The following is a 15,461-nucleotide window of genomic DNA, read 5'->3' on the forward strand; positions in this document are numbered from 1 at the left end:
TTGCACCCGGGTCCTTCAGGTGGCGAGGCAGTGTGGTAACCCAATGTACCGCCAAGTGTCTCTTCCTCTACCTCTCAATCACCATGGATTTTGAGGCGTATGTTGCCAGGTGGTCCAATGGCATATAGTGCACTGTTGCTGCAACATGCTGCACAATAACTGTGGTGAGACAGTGATTCTGAGCTTGGTGTGCCATTGCAGATGGAGATGGAGAGTCCACGGAAACATTAGACACCGTCCAACCTCAAGGAAGAAAACCAGTGAATACATAGTCCCTGGCTATTATAATATTTCCTACATTACAACAGTGACAACATTTCAAAAGTACTTTATTGGCTGTAAAGCACTTTGGAGTGTCCAGAGGTTGTGAAAGGTGCTATATAAATGCAAGTCTTCCTTTTATAAGCTGCCAGCAGCCAATTATGGAATGATAGAGGCCTAGGAAAAAAGGCCTGCTGCTGATTCTTTTGGCCAGGAGAGTCAAGTGCTGTGAGGGGGGAGCTACAATTTTTTAAATATATTCTAACTTACTTTATCTATGCTCTAGTGCCAAACCTGAACAAATCTGGAACAAAGATAGAAAATCAGCTTTATACTTAAGAGACATGCATTGTTTAAATGTGTCAGTATATTGATTGATATCTCTCTCTCTCTCTCTCTCTCGCCCTCTCCTTCAATAACTGGAGGAGCTGAACCTGCGAAGGAATCAGCTGAGAAAAGTATTGGGAAAGCGGTTGGAAAGAGTGATGTTTGGTTCCGATTCAACGAAGGGGTTTCAAATGCTGTTAGACGCAATGTTTACATAAAAGACCTGCTCTGAGAATGCGGCAGATTATTGAGAGAAGCGGTGGCTGTTTAAAGAGCAGGAAGGAGCTGAAAACAACTCACCTGTGCCCGTGCTGTGGCAGGTCAGAAGACGAGCAAATGAAGCAGGGTTTCCTTTGTAGTTTCTAGTGGGAGACGAGCTCCAGTCAAACTGTTGGGCTACAAACTGTCAAAACTCTTCAAATATTAAGTGGCGGAGAGGTTTGAGCACCAGCTGTGAAACTCAAACCCTTGAGTGCGACCGTGCTCAAGAGACCTAGTTAATTCCTGCATTACTGGCTGAGTTGGACTATACATGTGTTTTGAATCTATTTATTATTTCCACAAAAAATAGGGTGTCCTATTCTTGCTGGACCCATCCTTTACTCTTCCCTTATTTTCCCCAAATGATGGGTAGTGTTTACTGTAAAGTGCCATCTGAATGAACTAGACTAACTTGCCAGGAACCCAACGCCAATTGTAGATCTGCAAAACAGAGATGCCCATTGGCGAGTCTAGATAACTGGTTTGGAACTGAGCCCTGATTGGAACATTGTTTAAATGTTTTTCGTTTCGAGCAACATGGGATTCCAACTATGTCAGACACTGAATGAACACTTGCCATTATTAATTATTGCTTTATTTGTCATCTTCCTCTTACATTGCTCCTTTCTAGTTGTACAAATAAGTTGGTTGATCACTCGTACAATGATTTTGCCTAGAATTACCATAAAATGTACAAAAAATGTAATGCATATGTTTAAGAATTTAAAAGACTGCGCCAACAAAATTCTCCTCGAGAGTCTCTTTCTTTACAAATAAATTGCTTTACACAGAGCAGTTTGAAAATGTCAAAGTATAGCACATTTGCCCTTCTCTACCCAAGGGTTGTTCTTCATTAGCTCTGGGTTTAGGAATGGGTCGTTAGGCACTCCCTCTTCTATCCACTTCACAAAGCTTCATGTAGGGATGGAATAGAAAGGAGAGATGGTTAGTAGTTGGACACGTATTCATAGAAACAACAGTTGATGAATACAATCTACTTCAACTTGAGTTTATTCAGGTTTTGACTTTAATATTCTTTATTTTTCAAAAAGGCCAGATCCTTTCTCATTCATTTTGCTGAAAGCCTTGGTTACAAAGCTTCGTTGCCTGAGTAGACTCTGTTCCTACAATTGACTGCTCTGAAAAAATCTTGTTGGCTGCTTTTGGCGTGACCCGCTGCAGCAACCTCTTCCTGTTTAAAAAAAAAACATTCTTAGTTTTTGTCGCGGCAGATGGAATTGCTACTGCAATTATACCTTTTTCCTAACGACTGCCTCAGCTCACCCTTTTCCCCCATTTTATTTTCTTTCAGGTAAGACCCCCCCCCCTCCACCACTTAAAGGTTTTGTTTTCTTCAAAAACCACTTCACCTGGTCTTGTACCAAAACACAGTTAATGCACAAGAGAGCAACTGATTAGCTCGTCCTAGGTCTCTGGCAATTCCACTATCAAACTAATGATAGTGGAATATTCATGGGGACGCTGCAAAATATCCACAACTGATTTTCCCTCTTCATTCCTATAGGGAAATACTTAGCTTTTGCTCGATAGCTCCTCACAGCACCAGAGCTGATGTTGGAAACATATCATATGCCACTCCTGAGGCTCCAGTGTGTTGCATGAGGTTATCCCAAACAGGAAGGTACAGTTTTCAAGGCTAATTTTATCTGCAGAATGAGTTGGTCGGAAACACTTCAGTAGAAGCATCCATCCAAAACCCCACCCTCAAGTATAAACCTCGATGGCTCAATTACTATATGCATTACCCAATGTGGAATAGAGACACATAAATCGGGAGGGTTGTGGGTTCTATCCTCAATCTGCACTGAGTTGTTTCATCTCAGCCAGATAGTGATATGGGTGCTGCAATTGGGCTCATAGCTCCTGGACTAAAGAGGGAAAAAATTAGTCAGGATTTGTGCTCCTGATTACTGATCCCCTGCCGATAATTAGACGTGTGTGTGTGTGTGTGTGTGACTGGCGAGGACAACATTGGGTCGGCTGTGAAGCTTCCTCATGGTTGAATAGACTGTGAACTCTCCCAGTTTGAGCTTATTTTGGGTAGGGTGATGGAGGCAATCACCAACTGCGGAACCAAAGTTCACATGAAGCAGCCCCTTCCAAGATGAAGGTGGAGAGAGAGAGAGACATCCACACCATGGTCACAATTTATTCCTTCATAGGCATGTAAAACTCAGTCTAGGAGACATCAATGGCCACCTTGCATCTGGATTCTGTTACCCAATTGAGCTATGGTTTCAAGTCACATGATGTGATCCTCAGGGATAAGTGTACAGAATATTAGAGGTCTCACTGAGAGAAGCCAGCATTCCACTGTAAGAATTTACCCAGTTTCTTACTGTAGTTCCCCATTCCTGCACATGGTTTTAACCTACCAGTGACATGAACCTCTCCTCCTTGGTTTCATTTTGTATTGATCTTAATGGTAAAGAAATTTTGAATGTTGCCGCTAAAGGGAAGATTTTCGCCTCTGCTTCTTACAGTGCACACGTGCATAATAATGTAAGTAGGATATCCCGAGAAACAGCATCAAACTTCCCTTCGAAGAGTCATATTATCTCCTTTCATCTAGGAGGGAGCATGTGGAGCTGTTCAGTGACACAGGGCAGTGCCTCATCTCCGCTTGATGTTTCACCCACAGAAAGTGTGTTCTCCCCTGCAGTTTGACGCAGGCAGTTACTAGAGTGTCGCCCCGGGCTGTCCAGCAGCTGATAGGTTTTTTTATGTGTTGCTAACTAAACATCTATATAATCATAGATTGCAGGATTGTTTTACGTCAGTTTTAATCCCTAATGTTTTGCGATATATTCCCTTATTTATAGTAATGCCTTACTTATCCTGTGGCATTTCTAAGAGGGGATGGTGGATAGCGATCAAGAGTGGGAATCCTGGCAGATTTTCTCTTCTGTAATCCAGGTTGCTAAGGCCAAATGCAGCATTCCTACTGCCAGTCTGACCAAGGTGTCTCAGACCAGGGTTTGAACCTTTTAACATTTACGTTCAATGGAGCTATAAATGCTTTCACTTGCCATTAATGGTTGTAAAATAGTGAATATTGCCGTTAATAAACTTCCAAATCGGAAAAAAATACTGCAGATAATATGCACTTCTAATTGCCATTTTAAGTAGTGACTATCCTGATACCATGTCAGAGCGAAATCTTATATGTAAGTGGGCTACGTAGATGGCAGCTGTAAACTCCTGCCCACCTGTATCCTGTTCCTACTACCAGACAGCATGTGGCAGACACAGTGAGTTCATTCACATCTGTCACTCCAGCTGACCAAGACAAACAGAGTGGCCATTTCACGGGGACTGATTCACTAATTATTTAAATAGAACTTGTTTTAAAATAAAATAACCTCAAAAGAAATGAGGACATTTGACTTGGTCTTGTCTTTCCAACTGGAGTCCCCTCCAGCGCTGGCCTGCCACTAGTAGCTGTATACCCGGGGCAAGAAAATGTTCCATTTTAGGATACAAATAAATTCACATTGATCTGTGGCTCAGTGGGTAGCACCTCTTGTCTCTGAGTCAGAAGGTTGTGGGTTCAAGTCCCACACCATAGACTTGAGCACAAAATCTAGGCTGACACTCCCGTGCAATACTGAGGAAGTGCTGCACTGTTGGAGATGCCGTCTTTCAGGTGAGACATTAAACCGAGGCCCTGTCTGCCCTCTCAGGTGGACAAAAAAGATTCCATAGCACTATTTTGAAGACGAGCAAGGGAGTTCTCCTCAGTGTCCTAGCCAACATTTATCCCTCAACCAACACCATTAAAAGAAATGATTTAGTTACGTTACAGTTTGTGGGAGCTTGCTGTGCAAATTGGCTGCTGCATCTTCTACGTTACACCAATGACTACACTTCAAAAGTACTTCATTGGCTGTAAAGTGGTTTGGGACACCCTCAGGTCGGGAAAGGCGCTATATAAATGCAAGTCTTTCTTTTATCGATGCACACTTACATTAGACGAGTGCAGCTGAGGGAAGATGTTCTCACAGTGTCGGGGCGCTTGAAAATATAAATGACTGAGTTGCGTTGTTCCAATGGCAGCAGAGATCTGTATTTCTCAAGGTCTGCAGTCAGGTGCACACAAAAACACAGAGCTGGAATCCCTCACCTTGCACAATGGAAACTGGAGGTTTCCCACTTCCAACAGGTCTTTGTTAGGGGCATCAGGTGAAGTGAGGAGAGCAGCACACAGAGGCCACATTTGGAGCTCCACTTAACAAATATACCGCTGCCTCCACTGAAGGCACCTGGGCCTGACACAGCTGGACAGTGCAGCTGGAAAGGCTCTGCAGCTCCAGGCAGCACACAGTCAAGTGGCAGAAGGAACAAAGTGAACGGAGAGCATGCTTGATTGGGATTAATGGAGAAGAGTGCGCCAACTTTGTGCCAGTACGCCGCTTAGTTGTGGCAAACGGGAGAACCCCTGCGGAAATTCAACCCCCAAGTCTCCAGTCAGCAAGTGGAGTGTGACAACTAAATTATTTTATCTCATTCAAAAACTTATTTTACTCCTTCTTCAGTTTCCCCCTACCTTAATTTATTAAAGGTGGAGCAGCATCAGTGTGATTCTCCAAAATGCTGTACTATTAAGTTGGTTTTTTTTTAATTCATTGGGTGGGAGGAGGCTGGTGTGGAGCATAAACACTGACACAGACTAGTTGGGCCGAATGGCCTGTTTCTGTGCTGTAAATTCTATGCAATATATCTGTACTTCTCGTTAAAACTATTTTCTTGGTCATTTTCAGAACAGTCCCTACTGTTAGCAGTTCATTCTGCAGGGGGAGCTTTTGAGATTGTTGCTCACTTTCGATGTTGCTGGGGGGGTGCGGGGGAAGCTTTATTTTTAACTGTTTAAGATAAATGGGTTAATGCCTCCACTGAAACAGCAGAGAGCAGGAATTTCAGATGTTAATCGTTCATATGCTATTATCCAAGCATAATTTTAGTCCCATATTCAAAGCCGTATGCTCAATTCAAGGTATGTTTGTCGTTTTGCAGGGAGGCAGCTTAGCAGAGAGCTATGCAAAAGTAGCGAGTTATCTAACAGTTGTGGAGGAAGACCTTATGTCACACCTCCCTTGATTGGTGCTTGATTACAGATTGTAGTCATAACCTTCCCCCCCCCCCGCCCTCCCAGCTGTGGGGAAAGATTACAGCCTCCTGTTCCTGCTCTCCTATCTCAAAATTAGTTGGGACAGGAAAGGAGTGAATCCTTGGACAATTGGAGCTTTCACGACTGAGATCAATAGATTTTTTTTTGTTAGGTAAGGATATTAAGGGTTATGGAGCAAAGGTGGGAAAGTGGAGTTGAGGTACAGATCAGCCGTGATCTAATTGTACGGCTTGAGGGGCTGAATAACCTACTCCTGTTCCTAAAAACAGTTTTTTAGATGCAGTTTCATGCCTGAATTCACGTCGAGCCTAGAAATGCCATACTGTAGTAACAAAAATCAGTCTTATTCCATTCAACCCTTCCCCCATCTATCTTTATATAAAAATTTTGATCACGTTGCAGGCTTTCTGTTTTATTCATTCTGGAGATGTGGGCGTTGCAGGCAAGGCCAGCATTTATTACCCATCTCTATTTGCCTTTCAGGAGGTGGTGGTGAGCCGCCTTCTTGAACCGCTGCAGTCCTGGTGATCAAGGATCTCCCACAGTGCTGTTAGGAAGGGAGTTTCAGGATTTTGACCCAGCGACGATGAGGGAACGGCGATATATTTCCAAGTCAGGATGGTGTGTGACTTGGAGGGGAACTTCACATTTCAAAGCAGCAAAAGAATATAAAAAAAGAGAAAAAGCAAGCTTTTATTTTCTCTCGGTGTTGGAAATTTACTCAGACCTCACTATCTACATGCCCTAACCTAACAATTAAACTCTGACTGACCTGATGATCCAGTTAGACCACTTCTCCACAGGGAATGCCTAAGCAGCGGCCTTAAAGTTACACAACAGATTAGCGGCTAAACGTCACACCAATGCTCCAGCGCCCAGACTACCCATGTGCAATGCCACAGGAGATGAGCTAGTTTCTGAATTTAATTTTCTCTCCTGCTTTTTCCCCCTGTGTAATGTTTAATTCTGAAGCTAAGATGGTGGCAAACAACCTGCTCCTGGATTGTGATCATGGCAGCTCATAAACCACCGGATACGAGAGCAGGTTGGAGAGTCTAGCCTTCCAATTGTCCCTCCCTCTTTGTGGAAAGTGGCCTTGTTCCAATCAACGTAGAACGGTCCAGATCAGGACCTCACCACACAGCACTGGCAGCTATCACTCTGCTTCCTACCAGTCTGTCGACCAGCACGTTGGTGAAGCAGTGCAACCATGTCATGTAGAACTATTCTTCTTACAGGTCTTAGAAGTGTAGCTTGGCTCAGTCATAACACTCTCATCTCTGAGTCAGAAGATTATGAGTTCAAGCCCAACTCCAGGACTTGGGCACATAATTTAAAAAGCATTTGGACAGTTACATGGGTAAGATGGGTATAGAGGGATATGGGCCAAGTGCAGGCAATTGGGACTAGCTTAGTGGTATAAACTGGGCGACATGGACATGTTGGGCCAAAGGGCCTGTTTCCATGTTGTAAACTTCTATGATTCTATAATCTAGGCTGGCACTTCTGATGGAGTACTGCACTATCAGAGGAGGTGCCTTTCAGATGAGACTTTAAGCTGAGGCCCCGTCTCCTACTAGGTGAATGTAAAAGATCCCATAGCACTATTTGAGGACGAGCAGGTAGCTCTCCTGCTGGTCTGAGCAGCAGTTATCACTCAAGCAAAACCACCAAAAACAGATTAACTGGATATTTATCTCATTGTTGTTTGTGTGCCTATTTTTAATTGACCTGGTTGCCCCAGTGTCATCAACAGGAAAACAGATCACCAAATACCCCCTCGTGAGGAGACACACCTAATATAATATTTCAAACATAAGGTCTAATTTAAACAAAAAGGAAATTAAAGATAAAAATCATAATGTTGTTATTTGAGTCTCCCAGACACTCTATTCTTTGCGGTGCCCGCCGGTCACAGACTGCCTCAAGCACATCAGTGGACACTGCCTGCTCCCTCTCCAGAGCTCCCCGGGCACGGACAAGGCCGCGGAAGAGAAGCGGGCAGCCAGTGCGACCCTCCCCATTGACCATGCTCATCCTGGACAAATTGAGTGCAAATTGGCTGCCAGTGACTATACTTAAAAAGTAACTAATTGGTTGTAGAGCACTTTAGGTCACCTTGAAGATATGAAAGGCATTATCTTGGGACTCTTTACTACGTTAAAGACGCTTTGTAAATGCAAGTTCTTGTTGTACATAATTGTTAGACAGTCCCTCCCATCGGAATCAGATACTCAAAAACAAACCAGTGTCTTCAGCTCATCACCCACAATGTATCACAGTCTTATACTGAAGGGAAGTACATATTTTGATCTGTTATTTGGGGGGGAGGAGTGGGGGCAGGAGATGTCTCCTTGACGACTCTAAAGGTGTTCTCTCCCTTCTTACCAGAGGGGGGTTTATGCTTCTTCAGGTTCTACAAAGTGGATGAGGCCACTAAAGGATGAAGAAGGAAATCTTATAGTAGAAAATAAAGTACTTCATTGGCTGTGAAGTGCTTTGGGGCATCCTGAGGATGTGAAAGGCGCTATATAAATGCAGGTTCTTTCTTAACAACGTAGATACTTGAAAGAGAACTAAGGAATAGCAAAGATACTTAAGTATTTTGCCTCTATATTTACAGAGGATGGTGGAGAAAGGGCTGCAGGAGTGCCAGAGGGGGCATGGAGGAATGACTAATTGATAGAAAGATTATTTTTAAACTGTATTAAAAGGCTTAATGGAACTTAAAGTTGATAAATCACCAGGCCCAGAATACTGAGGGAGGTTAGTGATGAAATAGCAGAGGCACTGACAATAATATTCCAAAATTCTTTGGAGATAGCAATTACACAAAAGGACTGGAGGGTGATGAATATTACAACCCAGTTCAACAAAAAGGGAAAGGGATAAGGCAGGTAATTATACACCAGTTAGCTGCACTTCAGTAGTGTGAAACTGCTAGATACTACAATAAAGGATGACATTAGTCAGTACTTAGAGAAGTATGAGCTAAGCAGAGATAGTCAACAAGGATTTATAAAAGGGCAAATCATGCTGATTTTAATTAATTAAAAGCTTTGAGAAAATTACCAAGTGTACAGTCAAAGGAGAAAAGTGGATTTGGTACAATTGGACCTTCAAAAAGTGCCATATTAGAAATGTGTGAAGATTAAGGGCTTGGTATTAAAGGTAAAGTGGGGACATGGACAAAGAGACACCTGGAGAATAGAAAGCAGAATATATGGTTCTTGAATTGGCAAGATGGAACTAGTGCTGTGTATCAGAGATCAGTGTTCCTCTCAATCTCTATATACAGAAATTATTTGGACAGGGGCATAGAGGGACTATTGCTGAAACTTAATGGGGTGATTTTGACTTTTTTTGCGATAGTGTAAAACGGGTTACATAGAATTACATAGAAGTTACAGCACAGAAACAGGCCATTCGGCCCAACTGGTCTATGCCGGTGTTTATGCTCCACACGAGCCTCCTCCCACCTTACTTCATCTCACCCTATCCTTTTTTCCTCATGTATTTATCTAGCTTCCCCTTAAAGGCATCTAATGGACACAAAGAGAGAGTGTTTCATTCTCACTCTCATCTGTCACCTTAATCACAACATTAAAACAGAATTTGAAGCTTACTCAGGGATTGTTTTGGAAGACATCTCCCTCTTGTAGCCCAGCTGATACTTCAGACTATCTACTTCCTTCTGGAATTGGGGAATGTCCCAATCCTCCATGGCCACAGAATGCTTTTAACTGTCTTCTTTTTGGAAAAAAAAAGAAATCTGAAAAAAAGTCAAAAACAAAGAAATCCAAATCTCAGCAATACAGAAAAGATATTACAGCCCTGGTGAATAAACACTAACACGATACATTAGTACAAGTGCTGTCACTCTTACTGATTCAAGAGGTTTTCTGATACAGCCTCAAGTCTGAATGATATATTTCTTCAAATGACGATTACATTAAGAAACTATCCAGAAGGCTTGTTGTGGTTCAAAGTCATGCAAACCAGGGCAGTCCTAAGGTCAATCTCTAGTCTGTGCTGAGATAGCTGATCTCAGTTGGTGCAGTGGACGTCGGGTGAGGACTAGGATTAGACTCAGTTGTAATGTCCCCACCACTGCGCCACTGAATCACCTGCCTTGTTGTCTGATCTCACATTGGAAGAATAGCCACTTGGAAGTTCTGGAGCTCCGTCAGTGCTAATGGGATCCATACCCCCTTCATCACAACTGAAGTGCCACACACAAAACATTCACCTGCCTTTTCTCTTTGCAGATGCTGAAGAGCCTGCTGTGCATTTTCACCACTTTCTGTTTTTATTTATGTGACAAATTCCAGAGTATTTTCACTGTATGTAGATAGATAGAGACAGACCGAGCTTTGTGAATAAACATAAATTAATAAATTGTGCTTTGTACAGATGTCGAGCTAAGGCTGAGGAAGTTCTAAAATGGCCACCTGGCTCCAGTGCATCTGGTTCCAGAAAGTGGTCGCTGTCTTCAGCCTCTAAACAGTATTTATTAATGTGTTAACTGAGCCATGATGTGGAGATGCCGGTGATGGACTGGGGTGGACAAATGTAAGGAATCTTACAACACCAGGTTATAGTCCAACAAATTTATTTTAAAATCACAAGCTTTCGGAGATTATCTCCTTGATAATCATCTGACGAAGGAGATAATCTCCGAAAGCTTGTGATTTTAAAATAAATTTGTTGGACTATAACCTGGTGTTGTAAGATTCCATAACTGAGCCAGGAAGACTTCATGGGGGAGATGTGCCTGTGAATCATTCAACCTGGAAATGGATGTATCACAGGAACAATCATGGAATCAAGTCCATAACACCAATATGCATTATTTCATACCGACCCGAAATTCACCCAGCAATTCAGGAATTTTAAGGGCAAAGGGGACATTTAAGCCCCTTATATGAGAGACAGACAGAGAGAAACTGAAGTACGAAAGGGTGGGAAACAAGGGTGGTCCTTGGGTAAAACGGAACCGAAAGTGACTGATGCAGTGTGTTAGAGACTGTCGGTAAGGACTCTGGCTACATTCACTGCCGTCAGGCGCTTCCTATAGTTTTAAAAGATCGAGCCTTTTATTGTACATAAGATTGTGCTGTTCTCTATGTATCCTACTTGTTTAATACTTGTAGATAAATCTAATTAGCTAATTCAGAATCTGAGCCCAGCTCACATGCGGTGTGTTGATAACACCAAAGTGTGTTGGAGAGAAATAAAGTGCAGGGGGCACTACTGATCTAGGAATGTGTAAGTCCTACACGGTACAGGGTCTCTGCAGGAGCAGAAAACTGCAGAGCTGCAGCTTTTGGTTTGAAGGGTTATGTGATCAGTTATGGGAAGTGTAGTAAGAGCTGTGACAGCAAGCTGTGAGTAATACAGCTTGTATTTGCCAGCACAGATATATATCCTTGGAATGGAGAATTACTGTTTCTGTCCCTTGGTCTGAAACTAAAAAAGGACTTCATTCTTTTTAAATTTACCGATGAATTAATTTTGCAATCTTCAGACTCGAAGTGAATGGTGAATCCACTCATACCAATGGAAGCCCATTTAGAAAATCCACCAGCAATGGTTTCTTATTATCTTTTTATCATAGTTGTGAAGTCACCGGCACTGTAATACTGGTTGTTCTGTATCCGCTTTGAAGAAATTGACCTGCCACTGCCACTTGAACCATTTCTAGCTTGCTGCCTGCAGTCAGAAAGGTTTCAGACAGATTGGCCAGAACCCAATTTGAACAGAGAGATAGAGTCACCGACAGCTGCAAGTCTTATAAGTAAGAAGGTAAGGTGACTAGGTTATCTCAACTACTTTGCTGTCTTAAGAACATACCTGCCTCTTCCTAAGGATTGCCAACCCTCCAGGATTGTCCTGGAGTCTCCAGGAATTAAAGATTAATCTCCTGGACACTGCTGTGAGTAACCCAGGAGAAAAATCATAGGGACATTTTAAAAAATCGTCTTTTTTTAATTTTCTTTGAAGACTTTTCATTTGTTAATTGTAAAAATTTTAGAGATGGGGAAGAAAAGGCTGTTGGAGATGAGAGGTCATGTGATGAAACCTCCAGGAATATGTCCAACCAGAGTTGGCAACCCTACACTTCCCTATCACACACTCCCTTAGTCTACAAGAGGTCCCAATAGTTAAAGGCAGATTTACACTCAGAACAAAGTGGATTCGCTTCACACCAACGCTATAGTTATAGCTTTAATCCAAAGTAAAGGCTTGACCTGACTCTGGATTTAGGCTCCAGAATGGGATTAGGCTTTGACTCCAGACTTACACCACACAGGACTGAACTTGGTGCAAACTAAAAGTTGTAATGTAAATGCAACTTAACATAGTCACGTGCTCATGTATCAGTAATAAAAACAGAAAATGCTGGAAACACTCAGCAAGTCAAACAGCATCTGTGGTGAGTAGGGGTTGCCAACCCTCCAGGATTGCCCTGGAGTCTCCAGGAATTAAAGATTAATCTCCAGGCCAGTGCTGCCAGCAACCCTAGGGAAAAATCATAGGGACATTAAAAAAAATGGTGTGATTTTTTTCTCATTTTCTTTGAACATTTATTAGCTATAAAAATATTGGAGACAGGCGGTTTGACTGACAGTCAAGCATCGTCCAATCGGGTAATTAAGAGCCTGTTTGCTTTCCAATTGGCGTGGGAAGGTGGCGAACCGCGAGGATGGTCATGTCAGGCGACCAATGGCGGGAGGGTGGGGACGGGGCGGTTGGTGGCGGGAGGTCATGTGATGAAACCTACAGGAATAGGTCCAACCAGAGCTGGCAACCCCTAGTGGAGAGAGAAACTGAGTTAACCTTTCATCAGAACTCTACTTTTTTCACCCCTGAGTCCCCACTGAGTGCTGATTCAAGAGCTAAGGGTGACCGTCACTCAAATCTGCCTGTCACCATTGAGCTGAGCTGTCAGCACGCAAAGGGGCCACTGAGTGAAAGTGCCTCACAAGAGCCATGTGTTTTGATGGGAGTGGGGGCACAAGATGTCTGACATTATCCTTGTTGCCCAGTCCCAGGAACGTCCCCTACAGGCCGGGCAATGACAAAGGCGCAGTATTGACAGCAGTCAGACATGAGTCAGATCTGATCTGAAACGGTTGCGGGAAAGCTGAATGAAGGGAAGTTTCCAGGTAGAGCAAAAAATAAAACAATCTATTCACTGTCAGCCCGGTTTCTCAATCAGTCACAGGACATAAATATACATTCAATATTCATTTGAACTGCAGCCGTTTTGAAGGAATGCTGGTTAGAATTGGATTACCTATTATTACCTATTGACACATTTAACAACCTCTGTTCACATTCTCCGGGATTGGCCCAGTGAAGCGTCGTCTTACCTTCTCACAAAGCAAGATAAAAGGGGACCAAGTTCCGAATCATTCAAACATACTGGAGACTGCGGCAACGGAGCATTTAATCACAGGGAACATCTCTCGACCTAAACCGGGTGGAAAAACAGCAAGGACCCGACGCTTGAAGCCGGCCGATCGCCCCTTTCCCGCTCTCTCTCTCTCTCTCTTCCCCTTTTGCTTTTTTTTTCCCATCTGGATGCATCAACATTATTTCCGCATCGTCCAGACCTGTCTGCAGCTGCAGCCGCGCTCACAACAGGCATCGACAAGCGGAGCCAATCCACACACAGCGCTCCCACCACAGGCATTAGCTCCCGGTTCGCTTCTGCACTATGTGGGGTGGGGGGGTGGGGGGTGGGGGGTATGATCCCCACCCACCCGTTCCCAGTCCCCTCTCCCTCCAGTCTCCACCTCGCCTTGCTGCAAACCAGCTCCAGTAAACCAACTCCGTGCATAAACCCATCCATTTGTTTTGCCTGGATTGCATTGCGCTGATTTTCTTTCTACCCCGCGCATATCTCGCAGTGACGTGTTGAAATTTACCAAACAAAGAAATCTACAACGTGCAATTTCAACTGATTTTGACACTCTCTTGTGTCAACTTCCGCTTACCAGTTAACAACAGGGCTGATGCTCAGACTTCTGGGGTGGGTGGGTGGGGGGGTCTCTCGCTGCTCTTCTGTCCCTATCAATCTCTGATCAATTTACACACACACACAGACAGTATCTCTAATAACAGTTTCACTGTGTGCTCGTTTAGGAGAAAGGGCGGCTGGCGAACACATTACTCCCAACACAATGGGGACCATTTTAAACACAACATTAAAATATCGACCAAGTTCAAGCAGATGGACAGTTTCATTTTACTTGTGGGATATTGCGAATATATATTAAGCAATGCAGAGATTTTTTTTTTTTTGTTGCTGCATTATTCAGCACGGCTGATCGCTGGCTGGTTTAACTCTTGCATGACCAGAATTTGCGGCTGGTTTAAAATTTAGGGAATGTTGTCCCGGGAACCGCAAAAACTGGTGAAGAGCGACCGCAACATCCGCGTAGGAAAGAACAATACAGCGAATCCGTATTTCCGGCGAGCTGCCCACCTCCCACTCCCTCTCGTTTTTCCCCCATTTTTTAAAAACTCAATAAATATTTGAAATATCTCAAAAAAAACCCACAGGTCATACCCGAACACAACGCAGGAGGCGAAGGATGTCTGCTCACATCTTTATTTGGTATAAATTGTCATGTAATGTTCTCTTTAAATAGATATTGCATCAACCTGCCAGACTGGGTTGGGTATCATTAGGTACCAGACAGTGATAACTAGATCATAATTTGAAATGAACTCATTTAGTCAGGCAGCAGTGCGAATATAGATAAGGCTGTTCAGTTCCTCCTATGTCGACGTATTAAAATCTATAGAAAATCATTGTATCTACTTTAAAGCTACAGATGAAAGGCAAACTGTGGCTCAGTGTTAATTTTGTATCTCACCACCAATCTGTAATATTCAACTGCATCGTTTAAACTGTCTAGATCACTAGTCCTCCCCTTTTTCATGTATTTTAAAAGAAAACATTAACTCACCTCAGTGTCAAAGGCACTTTTACTGCGAATGGAAACCTAACGCAAAGTGGTGCATCCAATAACTGCTCTACACCAGAAGGGAGGCTTGAGCGGAATATATACAGATGTTGCCCCTCTCCTTTTAGGAAATGCAAATCCTTGGTGTAATCTATTAATGTAGCTGGCAATCCATTCAGAATGTTCTGTTCAGGAGCTGATGCCCTTTGGAGAAGAGTTGCACAGCTGAGCTCTCTCGCCTGTCCTCCTCTCTCAAAATGCCGCTGTGTGTAATAGTTGAGCTGGAAGGGATCAAGCCGCTTCCTGGTATCTCATTAGAGGCTGTGTTGGGGGTGTGGGATGGACTGTCGATCCTGATACCATAGCTACCTCCTCTTGGCAGCATCCACTTATTTAATTATATCCCTAAGGGCTATAGTAAGCGATACGCGAGAATACAGAATGAAGAACTACGGAAAAAGCAGCGGCGCAAGTATCAACAACTG

General features: G+C 43.3%; 2 protein-coding genes across 6 annotated transcripts in view; one reads left to right on the forward strand and one right to left on the reverse strand.

Annotated features, from left to right (window-relative positions):
* chtf18 (CTF18, chromosome transmission fidelity factor 18 homolog (S. cerevisiae)) overlaps positions 1–1,594 on the forward strand; it is a 97,466-nt gene extending 95,872 nt beyond the window's left edge. For all 3 annotated transcript variants that reach the window (XM_068002852.1, XM_068002853.1, XM_068002854.1), the window contains exon 22: positions 687–1,594. In XM_068002852.1, coding sequence (XP_067858953.1) covers positions 687–820 — 134 coding nt within the window. In that variant the 3' untranslated portion in view covers positions 821–1,594. The remainder of the gene's footprint in view (positions 1–686) is intronic.
* Positions 1,429–15,253, reverse strand: LOC137340430 (guanine nucleotide-binding protein G(I)/G(S)/G(O) subunit gamma-13-like). Of its 3 annotated transcripts, none has more exons than XM_068002856.1 (3): positions 14,980–15,253; positions 9,625–9,770; positions 1,429–1,761 (listed from the first exon to the last, which is right to left on the reverse strand). In XM_068002856.1, exons 2-3 carry the CDS (start codon positions 9,720–9,722, stop codon positions 1,656–1,658), a joined length of 204 nt encoding a protein of 67 aa, XP_067858957.1. In that variant the 5' UTR covers positions 9,723–9,770; positions 14,980–15,253; the 3' UTR covers positions 1,429–1,655. The 3 variants fall into 3 exon arrangements, with proteins under 3 accessions (XP_067858957.1, XP_067858958.1, XP_067858956.1); XM_068002857.1 differs by lacking the exon at positions 14,980–15,253 and adding an exon at positions 14,002–14,224; XM_068002855.1 differs by lacking the exon at positions 14,980–15,253 and adding an exon at positions 13,375–13,637.
* Between the last annotated feature and the right edge of the window lie 208 nt (positions 15,254–15,461).

The sequence above is a fragment of the Heptranchias perlo genome, chromosome 22 (assembly GCF_035084215.1).
Source record: "Heptranchias perlo isolate sHepPer1 chromosome 22, sHepPer1.hap1, whole genome shotgun sequence".
NCBI lineage: Eukaryota > Metazoa > Chordata > Chondrichthyes > Hexanchiformes > Hexanchidae > Heptranchias > Heptranchias perlo.